Source organism: Cutaneotrichosporon cavernicola (genome assembly GCF_030864355.1).
Source record: "Cutaneotrichosporon cavernicola HIS019 DNA, chromosome: 3".
NCBI classification, from domain to species: domain Eukaryota; kingdom Fungi; phylum Basidiomycota; class Tremellomycetes; order Trichosporonales; family Trichosporonaceae; genus Cutaneotrichosporon; species Cutaneotrichosporon cavernicola.
In genome coordinates this window covers 2,243,902-2,260,168 of record NC_083395.1, presented here as the reverse complement: position 1 = coordinate 2,260,168, position 16,267 = coordinate 2,243,902, and the positions used below count along the sequence as shown (strand labels likewise).

At 58.4% G+C, this 16,267-nt stretch overlaps 6 protein-coding genes across 6 annotated transcripts; 1 reads left to right on the top strand and 5 right to left on the bottom strand.

Annotated features, from left to right (window-relative positions):
• Window positions 1-30: 30 nt before the first annotated feature.
• On the bottom strand, window positions 31-1,549 carry CcaverHIS019_0308440 (uncharacterized protein; the record flags this gene model as incomplete). The annotated part of the gene is made up of 4 exons (XM_060599335.1): window positions 31-228; window positions 283-862; window positions 894-1,245; window positions 1,291-1,549. 4 exons carry the CDS (start codon window positions 1,547-1,549, stop codon window positions 31-33), a joined length of 1,389 nt encoding a protein of 462 aa, XP_060456039.1.
• Window positions 1,550-1,789: 240 nt separating this feature from the next.
• Window positions 1,790-3,176, bottom strand: NUC1 (uncharacterized protein; the record flags this gene model as incomplete). The annotated part of the gene is made up of 9 exons (XM_060599334.1): window positions 1,790-1,935; window positions 1,970-2,192; window positions 2,231-2,279; window positions 2,316-2,382; window positions 2,415-2,515; window positions 2,557-2,587; window positions 2,625-2,805; window positions 2,863-2,936; window positions 2,969-3,176. The coding sequence occupies 9 exons, from the start codon at window positions 3,174-3,176 to the stop codon at window positions 1,790-1,792; spliced, it is 1,080 nt and encodes a 359-aa protein (XP_060456038.1).
• A 968-nt stretch (window positions 3,177-4,144) lies between these two features.
• CcaverHIS019_0308410 (uncharacterized protein) lies at window positions 4,145-5,081 on the top strand (the record flags this gene model as incomplete). The annotated part of the gene is made up of 3 exons (XM_060599331.1): window positions 4,145-4,299; window positions 4,352-4,667; window positions 4,701-5,081. The coding sequence occupies 3 exons, from the start codon at window positions 4,145-4,147 to the stop codon at window positions 5,079-5,081; spliced, it is 852 nt and encodes a 283-aa protein (XP_060456036.1).
• CcaverHIS019_0308420 (uncharacterized protein) lies at window positions 4,691-5,029 on the bottom strand (the record flags this gene model as incomplete). The annotated part of the gene is made up of 1 exon (XM_060599332.1): window positions 4,691-5,029. The coding sequence occupies one exon, from the start codon at window positions 5,027-5,029 to the stop codon at window positions 4,691-4,693; it is 339 nt and encodes a 112-aa protein (XP_060456037.1).
• A 2,265-nt stretch (window positions 5,082-7,346) lies between the features above and the next one.
• Window positions 7,347-8,485, bottom strand: CcaverHIS019_0308400 (uncharacterized protein; the record flags this gene model as incomplete). The annotated part of the gene is made up of 3 exons (XM_060599330.1): window positions 7,347-8,045; window positions 8,240-8,335; window positions 8,432-8,485. 3 exons carry the CDS (start codon window positions 8,483-8,485, stop codon window positions 7,347-7,349), a joined length of 849 nt encoding a protein of 282 aa, XP_060456035.1.
• Window positions 8,486-12,016: 3,531 nt separating this feature from the next.
• Window positions 12,017-15,917, bottom strand: SPF1 (uncharacterized protein; the record flags this gene model as incomplete). The annotated part of the gene is made up of 4 exons (XM_060599329.1): window positions 12,017-15,472; window positions 15,566-15,732; window positions 15,767-15,864; window positions 15,898-15,917. 4 exons carry the CDS (start codon window positions 15,915-15,917, stop codon window positions 12,017-12,019), a joined length of 3,741 nt encoding a protein of 1,246 aa, XP_060456034.1.
• Window positions 15,918-16,267: the final 350 nt, after the last annotated feature.

Genomic DNA, 16,267 nt, shown 5'->3' with positions numbered 1-16,267 from the left:
AACTCGCTAGCTGGCGACCGTTCGCACATGCTAGAAGTAATTTCCCTTGCCCGCGTACTCCGCCTCGCGAGGAGAGGACGGGTCGTCTCGCCGTTCTGGGTCGGAACCCTCGTCCCGGACGAGCGGGGTGAGCTTGGCGTCGGGTGGTGAGAACGCCTTAGCTGTGAAGATGGGTCGGCCGGGAGGTGCGACGAGGCTCGTGGCCGGTGGGATGGGCTGGAACGCGACCTGCTATCAGTTGAGTCCAGCGCTGTCGCCACGCAAGCGCACTCCGCGACCTACCGTATCGTTCATCTTCTTGTACGAGCTGATCCACGCGTCCGCATCTGCAGTCTCGCGCTCGATCCTTCCCTGCCGCATCTTGCGAGCCTCTTTCCTGCGCTCGGCGCTACGGCCAATACTAAGACCCTTCAACTTGGCCTCGACCTTGCCGTCCTCGAGCTGGGCCAGGCGTTCCCTTGCCTCCGAGATCCACGCAATCGCCTCTCCGACGCAGTTGCCCTTGCCGTTTTCCCCCACATCGACTCCCAACCACTTATACGCCAGCGCTGAAGACAAGAGCGCCTCCTTCCGCAGGTAGCGCTTGAGGTCGGGGATGATGTCGCTCTCTGCCGCGTCAGGGTCGTTGGGGAGGCGGTCGCGTGCGAAGAGTTTTGCCTTGACGGCTGGCACGTCGTGTACCGCAAACAGTGCCGAGGCTTGAGAGTACAGGCTCGCGACGTGGAGGTAGAGTTTGCCCAGGAGACTGGGGGAGGCGTGCTTGGGTGGGAGGGGCGGGCCTGGGGGAGCAAAGAGCGCGTGTCCCAGCACGGGGAGGAGGAGCTTGCGGATTGCCGTGACGTGCGCGTCAGCGAGGAGGATCCTGCCGTCAGCTTTGTAGTGGGGAGACTTACATTGAGAGGCCGCGGAAACCCTCAGGCCCTGTCTCGACCGGCCACTTGTAGCCCTTTCCCACGCGGCCACCGGTGGCCCTGCGGCCCTCCTCGAGCTGAGGGGCCACGTTTGTCGCAGCCCAATCTGCCACGCCCGAGGCCTGCGAGAGAAGGTCGACAGCGCGGGAGAGCGCGGCTGTCGTCTTCTTCTCGTCCTCGGTGCTGAGGGCAGGCACGCCGCGCCCGGTCGACTCGAATATCGGGAGCGAGGAGAGGATGCTCGCTGCATAGTTACACAGTGCGATGGTGTAGACTAGGAGTACGAAGTGGTGCTCGGCGTGGATCGAGGGGAAGGGAAGGAGAGGGGCGGAGGCTGTATATCGCGTCAGACTCGACGCCCAGGGGAAGACGGGGTCACCCTTGAATAAGAGGTCATCGGTGTCGAGACATGCGATGATACCACGCAGATGGGGAAGGTAGACCTGCACTGCCTCGAGGATGGCGAGCGCCGACGTGCCTTGATCCCCAGCGGCAGCCGCTTTGAGGACGAGCTGGAGCTTGGTGCGTGCGACCGTTGCGTCAGCCAACTCGAGCGTGTATGCCAATCCCCTGTCAAGTAGGACGGTAGAGAAGGTCACCGACCCCGTCGTTGGATATGGAAAGAGGAAGGGAGCCATTGGAAACGGTGGTGTGGACGATTGAACGATTGACTAGACCAAGATGCGAGTTTGACATGTTGGCAGAGGGCCAAGACATTCGTTGTGTGGCTCAGGCACAACGCTAGAATGACGCAAGGACCCAACAAATGCGGCTATTCCGGCTTACACTTCAGACTACATTAGATTGTGCAATGCTACATGCATGTGATGCTCGACAGATGGGCAAATGAGCCAGACGTTAGACGACTAGATACGGAGCTACTTCTTCTTAGCAAACTCCTTGCGCGTGTCGTCGAAGCGGCGCACGACGACCGAGCACTGAGTGACCGCACAAAGCTGGCGCGACTTTTCCTTGAGGTCCTCGTTGAAGAGCTGGAGACCGGCCGCGCGCTCAACAGTCTCAACTGAGCGAGTTAGCGAAATCAGACTCCAACTCACCAGGCGCGATAAAGGTTCGGAGATCGGCCTGGTCCGGGATCTCCTTGTTCGGGAGGATGAACGCGCCCATCGCGAGCTCCTTGACGGTGCTGGGAGAGGTAACCTCCTTGTTCGACGCGTTGGGCTTCTGGGGGAACCCGAAGTCGGGGCGCGACGCGAGGACAACCTTGGCGAAGTGCGTTGGGACGGAAACGGAGGGCGTCTCGCCAATCACCTCATAGGTCTGTGTGAGCTGGTAGCAGCAGGCGAAGATCAACTCACCACACGCCACTTGCCGTCGGCGCCACGGGTGGGAAGGTAGAGCGGGATGCTGTCGTGAGCTAGGGGCGCGCATATAATAGCTCACGTAAACACGTAGACGTCCTCAAAGTTGGTGGTCAGGCGGCGGCAGAAGTCCTCGACGTAGGCCCAGTCTGCCGTCAGCAGAGCTGTGGCGCGCACTCACAGTGGCGGTTGAATCCCTCGCCAACCTGCGGCGCAATGTTGGTCAGGAAGAACGTCTCGTTCATGGCCGTCTGCGAGATCTTGGCATCGGCCGCGGGCACCCTGGGGTCAGCTCATTCCGAGCTTGCAACAGCTGGACACACATGTGACCGCGGTCGTAGCCGCTGCGGAAGTCTGCCTGTCAGATAATCACAAGCCTTTCTAAGCTCACAGTCAGAGAGCTTGGAGCGGAAGAGCTCGGGGATGTTCTCGTCCTCCTGGAACGTGCTCTTGGAGCGATCAACCTTTTCCGGGACGGTGTCGGCCGCCCGGGCCTGGTCCAGAGGGACCGGCTTGGTGCCGTTCCCAGACGGCGTGCGGCGAAGCGACTCGGCGGTGAGATGCTCGGCGGTCTAGTGTTAGTATCTCGTTTTGGGGGTTAGAGGGAAGGAGAGGAGGGAAGGACATACCCATGCCGGGTGGCGCATACGGCGGTCGTACGCGGTAATGTACGCGTGTCGACGGATCACATCGAACGTAGGGCCTTGCGTCAGATTCACCACATTCAGAACATACCAGGGTATCCACCCGCCAACACAACCGGCCCAGCGGACGTCGGGATAGGCAGGCGCTGCAACTCCTGTCCGCCCTCGGGAGGTGCTGGGAGTGGCGTTCCGACCGGGTAGGCAGGGGCGACCTTCTTGTCGCGACCCCCAAAGTACCCGCCGGCAATGCCGAGGGTGAGGCCGGCTGCAAAGAGCAGCGAGGGGCCGAGCGTGGGCATGTTTGTTGTCAGAGGAGAGAAAGTTCGGCTCGCGACACTTCTTGTTCAGTTCAGCGTAAAGGCCACGGAGATCAGTCAACTCCGTCCACGTGGTTGGATGTAGAGCGGGATGATGTAACTGGCAATCAAGCCGGATTTGATCGATCGTTAATCGACATTGGAAGCCACCGGTGGCGCTGGCTGCATGGTGCATGGTGAATCTGGGGTCCTGCTTGATGATCATGGCCAAAGCAACAGTGAGTGATGCCAGACCGTATAGGGAACATGCATATTATTGCCAGGTGAGACCCGAAGTGGGCCGGTGGGCACGAACATTACCGATGAGGGTGATGGTCAGTTCCAAGATCCGGCTTCTGAATTCTATGGTCTTATGGTTCTTGAGCGTACGATTTCCCAACTTGCCGCCATCATGGCAGGCTCTTCGGCTTGAGATATCCGGCCCCGCCTGGTCCGCGTGCATTTGGTTAGTCTGCTCTGCACCACACGCACCAGTTCTGAACGATCTGAACCTTTGGTTCCACATGGGAAAAGGGATACTCACTGCCTTGAAAGGTCTCGGCCTGCGCCGCATTTTGAGGCGTCATGTATTGTAATGGGAGTTGCCGCCGCGGATCATCCCAAGCAATGGCACGACCCATGCGGCCCACGCATTCCCGTCCACACTCACCTGTCGCAGACCGCAGACATGAGTCGGCTCAACAACACACTAGACATCTACACATCGCCAACTCACTCCAGTGCATATTGTCCAGCTTGCACTTCCGACTCATAGCTGAATACTAGCCAACCCTTTCAGGCAAGCCGAGCCAAGCTCCACCTGTGGCGCCGGGCCGGGCGCCGTCCGCCGCAGTCGATTGATTCATCCAAACCCGGCCACCGTACCGGTACCCCATCACCTTCCTCAAGGCCTACCAGTCGCCTCCGCACCGCTCTCATCACCTCAATCGTTCCAAGTCGTACTCGCCGTAATGAACTCCTTGGTGTTCCCCGTGCAGGATACATCAGCGCCGTCGCGCACCGACGATGGCTTTATCAGTGTGTCGAGCGTGCGGCCGACCCCAAGCCGACCGCCCCTCAGCGGTGGCAACGGCCCACCAACCCCCGACACCAACAGGGGCACATCGTGAGTCACCGGCCTCTTTCCATTCCCTCCTTTGGTGCGCCATTAACCCCAGAACGCAGATGTACTTATTCACCTTCCTCGCGACGGTTTGTCTTCTGAGCATCGTCGCGATTGGCCTCCTCTGGCGGGCGATCCATGTCCGTCGACGCTTCCATCGCCAGGTGGTAGAGGCAATGGCGCGCGGCGAACCGCCGCCAAACTTTCGCAGCCCGTTCATCTCCCGTTACCCGCCAGGGCCGAAGAAGGTTGCCGAGCTCGGGCCCATGCCGCTTATGTGGGAGAACGAGATCCGCCGCACAGATTGGGACGTCGAGAAGGGCGGGAAAGGGGAAGACGGTTGGGTTGAAGATACATGGCAGGACGTTGTCGTAAGTGATGAAACGGCAGCCCACTAACGGCAGCCCATGGCGATCGTGTCCGTGCCAGACCCCGAACCAGAACCCCATTCGGCAACAAGGACGCCACCACCTGTGGAGATTCCCCAGTTATCGACCGTGACTGCAGAGCTCCGTGATACATTCCGTGACATGATTCCACGGCGCTCGCGCGACCCGCCGCGTGTGCGTGATCCATCGACGGAGACACCCGTCACGATGCAGAAGCCCATCGTTGGCGAGGTACCAGATCCAGGAACGGCTCTGCGCGTTGGCGTAGTCATCGCCATGCCGTGCGAGGCCGGGGCGCGGTGGACGCCTGTGGATCCAGAAGAGGCTGATGTTCCAGAGGTCATGCTTGGGGTTATGGAGTGTGTTGTGAGTGACAAGAGTCCGAATCCGGCATAACCTGAGTTGTATCACATGCATTGTTTACATCGTGACCATGGACTGACGGGCGGTGTGCGAAGGACCGGCCTTGCGGTATAACTATGTTGACGAGGAAAAGACTGGTGCTCGAGATGACATTGTGATGATTGAGTGGAGGAAGTCGCCTTGTGGTGTGAGAATCCACCACTGCGCTCATCGTATTATGATGATTACAAGCGGCCGCATGCCATGTCATGACAACATCATTTTGTTCCATAACCCCCATGATTTCTCGCGATTCACATCTACAGTCACGTCTACCCTCTCCCACCCTCCACGATATCACAGCCTCTTTTTTTCACCCCATTTGGCCTATCTCCGCTGCCCGTCGACTCTTCCTCACCTCAGGATCGCCGCCCACGCATGACATAATCGATCCAGGGGCGTACTAGCACATTCTCGACCTCGACGTCACCGCCAGCGAACCGTCCGTGCTCCTGGCGTTGCTCGGAACAAAGGCCTTCCTCTGGGCGAAACTTGGCCGCCACGTGAGGGGCTTGGACTTGCGATTCAATGCCTCGAGGTTTCGAGATGTCGTCCCAGTTTTCAAACATCTCGACAGGCTATCAACCATCCGCCACTACCTCCATCTGCATCAGTGGCTCTGGTGTACACGAATTATTCCTACCTTGAACGTCTACGTTTGCAGGCACGTGTTTGACCAACTGGATACCAACTTTCGCCGTCGTGGCTGGCGGATCATGTTCCCGAGTCCATTCTCGATTCAGTGGGTTGGCTCACCGATTATCTGGGGCGAGGGAGAGTCAGTCTTCATCTTCCCGCTCCCCGACGAACAAATGATTGCCGAACCTCAAGCTCGGCTGTCCAACGTCTTCATCGATCTCGGAGCAAGCCTCTGCGTTCGTCCCTACCAAACCGACACGCTACCAGTCACCCCCTCACGTGAGAGACCACAAATCACGCTTGTAAATATCTGAGCATCGCCTTCCGCCTGTCCTGACGGATACCAACCTCTTATCCGGCAGGCGTTTGGAAGCGTCTCCTCTCCGAATGCTGACCAACTGATGAAGAGCATACGGTTTCAGACGCTGGAGTACTGCGGTCGTGTAGGAGTGGGACAAGTACGCCTCGAACTCAGAGCACAGGTCTGCCGGCAGGTAGGGTTGTAAGTGTAGCAGGAGCATTTGGATGAGAGCAAGCCGTAGGGGACGATGAACAGATGGTCAGAGTGTTGATGATGATCGAGAAGACGACACAAACCATCTTCCGATAAAACGTTTCCCATCTCTAACTAGCATACTTGCACAATTTCCCTGACGTTGTCCGAAAGTGGTCGCTGTCGTTAACGAGGAGTTATATTCGCTCGGCCATAGCGGCTTTGTGATTGCCAGCCGTGCGACTGAGCTGACTCTGAAGATCGGCGAGTAAACCGGCGACGCGGCCAAGGCAAGTAAGATGGTATGAGTGATTGAATGAGAATTTGTCAGCTCAGAGGAATGAATCCCCGAGCAAGGTATCAGGATCAGGATGAGGATCAGGCCAATGCGCTCAGAAGATGTGAAGGGTGTGCACTTCCAGGTACTAGATCAGCCTCCACAGGTTGGCGACAGAGCGGCCGATCTGCCAATCTGCCGATTTCATTCCACACAGGCCACGGAGCAGGTTGGGATACGTTGCCTTTGAATGGAGACGCGACCAGTGCCTTGCCCTTCCGAAGCGTCCAATTCTCTTAACCCTGTAGCTTTGTGGCGGTTATGTGTGGCGTTGTCCATGTTGAGAAGAGTTGCATGGTGATGGTGGATGGATGGATTGTGAGTAAAGGGGTGGGTACGTGGTGTGGCGAAGTGGCGGCAACCTTTTGATGGGGTGGATGGAATGTGGCGGAACGCGTGACGCCACGATTGAGGGGTTGCGACTGCGGATCAAGAGGATAATATTGTCCCGTCTGCCAGCTTTCATGTAGGTACCTCAACATCAACCAATAAGACAGATTGCGGCGGGGGCGAGGTGGATGTTGGTCTAACCTCTTCAAATCATCAGAGGCGTGGTGCAACGGAGGACTGCGAGGGCGCGCAGGACTGGGAAGGCGTGAAGAGGTTGGAGCATGAAACCAAGACATGAGGTGCACCTTCACGATGCTCTACGTGATCCAAGCAAGAACAAAGTACCGACTGCATTCAATGGAGGGAATTAACGTTACGAGTCGTATGCGTGTATAGAACGCGAAGGAAGTCTATTGTGTGGAACGGTTAGGAAACCGTCCGAAGCTACAACGCGACGCGTTTAGAAGAGGAGGGCAGCGCCGGCAGCAGCCGCGGCGATGGCGAGGCCGGCCGGAGCGGCCTTGACGAGCGCACCAGACACAGGAGTCGTCGTGGCGGGCGCCGAAGCCGTGGGGTTGGCAACCGATGAGGCCCCGGCACCGAGCGAGCTGATAGCCGAGTTGGCGGCCGAGGCGACAGACGAGGCGACGGACGAGGCGCCAGCGGCAACAGACGACGCAGCGGAGGCAGCGCCCGAGGCAGCCGAAGCGGCGCCGGAAGCAGCGCCGGAAGCAGCCGAAGCGGCACCAGAGGCGGCGCCGGAAGCAGCGCCAGCAGCACCAGAGGCGGCGCCGGATGCAGCACCAGCAGCACCAGAAGCGGCGCCGGAAGCAGCGCCGGCAGCACCAGAAGCAGCACCCGAGGCAGCGTCAGAGGCAGCGCCAGGGGCACCGGAGGCGGCGGGGGTACCGTTGGCACCGGCAGCACCAGTAGCGCCCGCACCGCCCGCACCGGCACCAGAAGCACCAGCACCACCCGAGGCAGCGGCACCACCCGAAGCGCCGGCGGAGGCACCACCGTTCTGGCCGGCACCGCCGTTGTTGGCTTCAGGAGGCGTGTTGGTAGTGTTGCCGTGAGGAGCCCACGACGACTCCGAGCCGCCGGAGCCGACACCGCACTTGGCATCGGCAGATTTGACAATCTCCTCCCAGTGGGAACCCTGCGAGTCAGCGTCTGTTTGACCGATAGAGGACGTGATCGACAAGTGGAAAACGTGAGCAGCAGGGCCTACGACAGCCGACACCCAATTGCCTCACACATGTTGGCAATGTGTAGAAACGGAGGAATGATGGTGGGGTGACTGGGTGGAAAAGCGTCTGCTTATGGAGGCAAGGCAAAGGAGGGCGCACTCACGTCCGAGCAGTTCCAGATGCAGCTGTAGATCTCACCACAGCCCTTGCTCTCGCACGACGAGAGGCAGTCGGACTGGCGCTTGGTGAGCTTGGAGTTCTGGGCGTCAGTGCTGGGTTACAAACGACGCTGTGATGACGGAAGGCCTGCTCGATGAGGTGCACAGGCAGGCTCCCGAGGGAGGTTGGTACGTACCGAGGGCATGGCCGCAATGGCGGGGAGGAGGGCGAGGAGGTAGGCAGCCTTCATTGTGGTAGGTGGTTTCTGGGTGTGGGTGTGTGTAGGTGTTTACGTGTGAGGTAATGAGGAAGGATGAGGAGGGAAAAACGATAAACTGTCAAGATGAGTGATTTATGGGAAGCGCGTGGGGTGGGGGAAGGCGGGTGGGAGAGGAAATGGGCGGTATGAGCGGCATTGAAGGTTGACTGGTTGCTGTGGAGACGGCAGGGGGGGCGGGGTGGCCGGGGGTGAGGGCGAGGTACCTACAGAGTTGAATAGAATGGGATGAGGGGTTTGGAGAGATCCAGGTGTCTCGTCTTGGCACTAGTAGCGTTATCCTGTTATCCTGTAACTGGTATAATACCCAAGCCCAGGGTGAAATCTTGGTCTCCGGGGATCGGGGTATCCTCCGAGGCAAAAGGTCAAGGGACAGTAGGGAGGGTGGAAGAGTGAGCTTGAGTCCATCTGATGAACGGACGATGACATCCTAAGGTGTTGTACAAGGTTGGAGCCAGCCTGGACCTTTGTCATACTTGCTTGACCCGAACCGGACACGATGACAACGACCTTGGAATAACTAAATCCGTCATTTGAAGCGGCAATCTGCCCTGTCTTACTGCGGCTGCGACCTGAGAACTCACAACTGCGAGCTGGAGGTTAACGAGCCGCGGCTCGGAAAAGTGTAACGCGCTACACCAACTGAATCAAAGACCTAAAAGGCCCAATCATCATGACATTTCATACATTCAGGGTCAAGCTTGAACACAATCCGGGGTTCACATGGGCCGTATAGGCGGATGAGTGCTCGGCATTATCATACTTCAAAGGGCGCTTAAGGGAGGCACTCGGCACGGCACGGAGATCGGAGAACAAGCTAAGGTTTGGATATTCGGCCCTGTTGGGTGTGACGCTGTGACAACCATCCTTGCAATCTCCGTCATTTGTCCCTGATTGGGATTACCCCTTCCGTACATCTCAGGGGTCCAACGTTATGATTCTGAGGATCAAGAGTTATAATGGCACGGAAGCCGGCGGCAAGTTGGCCATGAGCTGTGGGATGGCGCAAAGCAGTCGCGATTGACTTTTTCAAGAGCAACACGTTTTGCTCGAAACAGAGTGTGCCCTTCCTAACGACAGTAGCGCGTCAGTTGGTATCCTCCCTTCTAAAGCACACTCAACGGTCTAGACCAGAATAGCTGTATACCAGGGAGCACAGACCATACTCAATCGTGGCCTCGCCCGGCGATCCCGCAGCGCCCAATGCGGAATGAGATTGGTAGGGGTCTGATCATCCTCAAACACCTGATAGGTTCTTGAACGCCCTTTGACCCTCGCGAATTTGGCGATCACCTCGTAATTCGCGTTAATCTGTCTCGCATCCTCGCCTCCACGGTCAGATCTTGCCTCGCTCCGTTCAGGAACACTGGCGTATTAGTGGTGAGGCGGGCGACGCGACTCATATTTATGAATGGCTCGCCCTTGATTTCGCGTCTTTTCGCGTCGTGGTCTCACCCTAGTCGCCCTATCATTGGCGTCAAGTGGAATATCCCAGATGGTAGAGTAGCAGAGTAGCAGAGTAGCAGAGTAGCACGTCGAGCCTCCTCGCGTCGCGAGTTAATCTTGCGTCTCCAGTCCCCCGTTCCTCGAATCTGGCCATGTGCCCATGCTACCAATCTGTCCAACTGGTCAGACGTTGTGCCCTTCCGTTACTCTAAATGGGCACAACAACTGTGCGTTCCTCAGATACAGATGCGCTCGTGTTTGTGTTTGGTTCCAAACCAGCGCGGATCCGAGTGCGAGGTGCGATGCGAAGCGATGGCGACCACGGCAAGCCATTCAAAGTAAATACCCACAGATGTAGCACATGATCAGCATGTTAACATATGATCAGCCTCCAAGGGAAGTGGGGACGTCCCATCGTACACACATCCAATCACACAAACATCACAGCCAAAGTGCGAACCCGATGAATGAAATCAAACATGCACAAATACCACCACGGCCAGCAGCGCGAACAGACGGGTACTGTACTCCTCACTCGCACTTGGTATCTTGGACGCGTCCCACAAAGTTGGACGCGTCGTGACCATCCCTGCATCTCGTTTCACTCAGCGTTACCCTCACTCCTGCGCTGATATCTGTTGCTGTCTGGTGCTGTCCACCGGTCCTTCTGTTGGGCTTGAATTGCGGCAAGCATCCTGAGCTTGCCAGTGTGCACATGTGTTTGGCCATGGGCCTCGACCTCGACCATCCGGCCAAATCATTCCGGGTGCAATCTGATACACGCGTCGAGCTTCAAGGAGCGGATCCAGAGGCCGGATCAACACCGGATGATCGGATGGCCAGATGCGCGGATGGCTAGATGCGCGGATGGCCAGCCTCGGACCAGTCGGACCAGCTGGACCAGCCTGCCCTTGAGCCTTGAGCTTGAACTTGCAACTGGCAGTTTGGACCATGCCTTTCTACCCACCCAAGGTTCATGGTTCATGGGTTCAGGAGGCTGACACTATCACACGTGGTCGAAAGCTCGTTGAGCGTGGGAGAATACCAATCGTGGCAAGAGGTCACCTCTATGAGGAGGAGCGAGCTCGGCCGCGGCGGAAGTGGCTCGCAGGGTCAGAAGCATCTCAACTTGTCGTCTGGTCTACTGGTCTACTACAACACTCCACATGCCTCTCTCGTCCTCCTCTGGTTCAGTGCCAAGCTTGCCTTGTGCCAGGTGCCTTCTGCACCGCCCCTCACGTCATCCGTCATCTCGAGGAACATGTACTGTAGTCCGATTCCAATACCCGATCGGTCGTGACCTCATCCCCGAGGTCTTTTTTTGACTGAGCCGTGCTGAGCCGCAATTTCCGGATGCAATGTCAGATAGAGGACAACGAGGCTCCACTGACATTGTAACGGGAGTACGTTTTGGAGGGCAGCATGGAGTGGAGCATGAGCAAGGACATAGTACGGCGATGGTGGCGCCGTAACGCTGCTCGTAGGCGGCGTGTGATGGCTCTTTGTCAGTGCGGCTATACAAAAGGGCGCCGCACAGATGTCCGCGTCTTGCCGATCTTGGTTTGCATTGCACAAGCGTGGGCAGATTGGCAGGCCACAAGGATCTTCCTGTTCATCCTGTGGCGTCGTTTGGGTATTCGCAACTCGTGTTCAGCACAGTCTTCATAGATATAGAGTTGGCTCAGAAACATGCCGAGCATGCCGAGCTGCGGCAGAAGCGAAGCAATGAACCGTGCAGTGCGCAGCAGCGTGACGCGCAACATCTCTTATCGCGCGATCGTAGCGTAGTGTCCAGGACGAGTAGATCAAAGCGGTGCTGATGACCATACTGTAAATTCCGACTGCGCTGCGTCTTGGAACACCATGTCCTTGGCAGCGAGTTGGTGCGACGTTCATCTTCAACCGTTCGCTGACCAAGTGATGCAGTGACCAAGTTTTAGCGGCGAGGCTTGCCGCCTCCCATCGCATCGATCCCATCACAACCCCTACGCCGGCTCAATGCAAGCTATGCATATGTCTATGATCCGCTCTATCGCGGTGGATTAGGAGATGCCTACCCTACTGCGTCTTCTTCTCCCCAACAACCTCCTTGAGGTCCGGCAACGCCTCCGCCTTCTCCTTCTCCTCGAGGGCGCGGCGGGCTTCACGGCGTTCACGGCCACGGGTGACCATCTCGGCGGGCTCGAGGTCGGCAAAGAGTGCCTTGCACGCCGTCTCAATGACCCAGCATCCAACAAAGTCGCCGACCATGACGGCCGTCAGCACGAGGCGGAAACTCCACTTCATGTCGACGAGCTGGAGCCACGAGTTAAACTCGGGGAGAATGTCGAGCGCACCGCTGTACGCGACACACGAGGCACCGAGGAGACCGAGGTATAGAGGACGGTTCTCCTTGATGCCCTCGCGGAACGGGCGGCCCTGGAAGTTGAGGACAAAGGTCGAGACCTGCTGCGAGAGACCGAGGAGGTAGATGGCAGTATTGAGGAGCGAGGGCTCAAACTTCTTGTCCAGGTCGATCTCGCCCAGGTCCTCGAGAGTGCGCGAGATGGCGGTAATGTACAGCAGTGCAGCGCAGTGCACCGCAAACTGCAGGAGGACCGAGAGGAGGACGTAGAAGTTGAAGATGTTGCCAAGGGGACGCTCGCGGCTCAGCTTGTCGACCGGCTTGGCGCGAGAGATACACAAGAAGCACACGCTCATGAGCATGCCGGTAATCGTCACTTGGTAGTCACCGAACTTGATGCCGTCGAGGTACTGGACACTGAGCGAGTACGCAGTAATGAGGCAGTTGAGCGCGAGAATCTTGTACATCTGAATGGTCGCAACGAGAGTGCAGCGGCCCTGGCGGATAATGTTGGAGATAGCGGAGACGTTGGACAGCTTCGAGGTGAAAGGCGCGGCGCATGAGGCGTCGCCGAGCTTGATCTGTGGCACCTCCTGCCCGTCGTCCATGTCGGCGAGCTTGGAGGTGATGGTCGCGAGGTCAAACTTCTCCATTGGGTTCTGACGCTTTGCCTCGCTGTGGTCGGCGGCGACCTGCTCCTGCGTCGCAACCAGCTCGGGGTACATCTCGCGAAGTGCGGGAGGGACTGGAGGCGGGGGCTGGTTGAAGCGGGCCGAGATCTTGCACTGCTGCTCGTACACCTTCTTGAGGCGCTCGTTACGCTGGTGCTCGCCAATCTTCTTCAGGTCGTCTTCAGTGCCGTCGAGCAGAGCCACGCCAATGTGCGCCTGCTTGAGAGCGCCGACGTCGTTGGTGCCGTCGCCAGCCATGAGGGTGGTGTAGCCGAGGTCACGGAGAGTCGAAACAATGTACTCCTTCTGCGAAGGCGAGACACGCGCGTAAACCCAGGTATGCGAGACAAGGGCCTTCCACTGCTCCCGGTGCTCAAACTCCTTGACGGCAGCGCCGGTCACGCAGATGTCGTAGTCGCGGAGGATCTCGGGGTCGAGTGGCAGCGAGGTGTCCACGGGCACAATCTTGGTCTCGTCAACGTTGCGCCACACAATCTCGTCCGACGAGCCCTCCTTGAGGTCCAGGATCATGACATCGCGGTCGACAATCTCGACGTCGCGCGCAACGTGGGCGGCAGTGAGCGGGTTGTCACCAGTGATCATGATGCAGCGGTGCGACGAATCGGCGAGCATCTTGAGAACCTCGACGGCGTCGGGCTTGAGCGGGCAGTGGAAAACGAGGAAACCGGCAAACTCAAGGTCGCTCTCGACCTTGTCGCGCGCAATGTGGTTGATCTGGTCGGCCGAAATCTTCATCTCCTTGATGCCAAGAGCGAGGACACGCGAACCACGACGGGTGTAGTAGCGGTAGGTCTCCTCATAGAACGCAGGAACATTGGTGTACATGGTCTTGAGCGTCTCGGGAGCACCCTTGACAGCAGCAATCCATTTGCGGCCCGAGGGGTCGGTGACAGCCGAGATGGTGGACATGCGCTTGAGCGCAGACGAGAACTGGAAGCGGCGGCGGATGTTGATGGCGTGGCGGTGGGGAGCGTCCTTGGAGTTGGGCGAGACGTTGTCGCCCTTGGACACTTTCCAGTCGAGGGCCTGGAGCGTGGTCTTCTCCATCGGGTCGCCGACGATGGTGCCGTCGTCGAGGAGAACGAGAGCATGCGCGGCAGCAAGCGAGAGGGTCGTCTCCTTGCTGGTCTCGGTGACCGGAACGAGGCGCTTGGGGTCCACGGCGTCGACGCCGCAGACACCCTCAACAACGAGATCCTCGCCGGTGATGGTACCAGTCTTGTCAAAGCAGCACACGTCGACGCGGCCCGCAAACGGGATGCGGAACGGCTCGGTGCAGAAGATGGCGTACTTCTGGAGCGCGATAAGGGAGGCGTTGACGGCCAGAGAGAGCTCCATGGGGAGCTCGGGCGGGACGACCGAGGTGATGATGAGGATGCAGTCAAGGAGGAGCTTGCCCTTGGCGAGGCCACGCTCGAGGCCCTTGATCCAGACGTACGCTGAGGCCGCGATGGCGAAGATGAGGAGGAACAGAATGAACAGGAAGGATTCAAAGTTGTTGGCAGACACACGCTCGGTAGAGAAGATCATGGTGCGCACGAGCTGGCCCTGGGTCGTACCGAAGCCGGTGCGGAGGACAACCGCGAGGCAGCCACCATCGGGCGTCTTGATACCAGAACCGACAACGTCGTCACCCTGCGAGACCTGGAGGGCCTTGGTGCCGGAGAAGAGGACAGAGTTGCGGTCCGCGCCGTTGATGTCGAGGCGGTCAGTAGGGTCGCGAAGGTCGACCGACTCCTTGAGGAGTGGGGTCGACTCTCCGGAGAGCATGGCCTCGTTGACGATACACGTGCCGCGGAGCAGAAGGAGGTCGCACGGGATGCCAGAGTCGGGCTTGGTTCTAAGGATGCTCACGAGGTCGTCGGGGACCAGCTCGTTGCTCATGACCTCGACCCACTTACCGTCGCGGAACGCCTGGACGGGGTACGGCGTAATGGACATGGTGCGGAACTCGGTAAGAGTGCGAACGCGCTGGAACACGACGGTGCACTCGAAGACAACCAGCATGAATGCCGTGAACAGCGAGTAGTACCAGTACTCGTCGAGCATCCAGAGCGCGACGCAGAACATCTGGAACACGAAGAAAGGCGCGACGGCGTGCTCAGCGAAGAGCTCCATAAACTTGGGGATGGGGATGTGGCACTCGTTCGGGCCGTACATTGCCTTGAGCACGTCGAGGGACGGGAGCGACTGTGGCGCGGCCGCAGCCTTGCCTATCTTCTTCGCGACGCCGTGGCTGACGATGCCGTGAGACTGCTGGAAGTCGCCAATGGGCGGCATCTCGTCACACGGGTAAGGAATGGGGGTGAAGCTCTCCTCGTCGTCCTGGTAGACGTACGTGTCGCGCTGGTAGACAAACGAGTAGGTCGGCTTGGCGGCGCCGGGCGCGACCTTGGAGTCAAGAGGAACAAACTCGCCAGTACCGCGGCCCTTCTTGGGGACGACGCGGATGGTAGACGCAGAGTCGAAGGAGAACGCCTGGAGTTAGAGCAAGCTCAGTGACGGCGACACGGGAGCAGCTGTTGGCAAGGATAGCATAGCTGCAGTCGCCTGGAAACATGGAGCACTTACGGTGGTGTAACAGAGCTTTGCGCGGATCGCATTGCTCCACCGTGTCGAGAGGAAGCTGAGAGCATGACCGCCGAAGACCAGGACGCAGTAGATGAACGTCCACTCCTCGGACTGGATCCAGTCCTTGTAGCGATAGTGGTACGCATAGTAAAGAAGCGGGTATAATGCTGTGGTCAGGCGACGTCGGCGTGCGCCACTCACAGAGCCAGAAGAGACCGTAGATGCGATTATAGATCGGTATGGGGTTGGCGAACGAGATCCACTCGATCTCGCTGGACACAATGCCAGGCCGGGACGCCCTTCTGGTTAGCTTGACTTGAAGAGATACCTACTTCCAGTCCAGAGTAGGCATGGTAGGCGATGGGCAATGGGCTGTTAGCAAAGTGGACAAAGTGGATGATGTTGGGTTAATCAGATACAGATCACGAGATTTCTGACTTGGTGTCAATCTCGGAGGGCCCTGACAACCACAGAGTGGAGGCGTGGCCAGCATGCAGCGTGGATGCTTCCAGTAGTAGCACTTTAACTCTTCGCCGCCGCGCCAGCGTCTTTTCGGCCCCAAAACACCCATCACTCATGATCATACGGCCATCGGCCCGGAGCCCCCGTCCCTCCATGCCTACAGTACAATCACACAATGAATAGTGTATGGGCCGCGTAAGCCGAATAAACTGTGCCAGCCAGTGAAAAAGGCTTGCCACA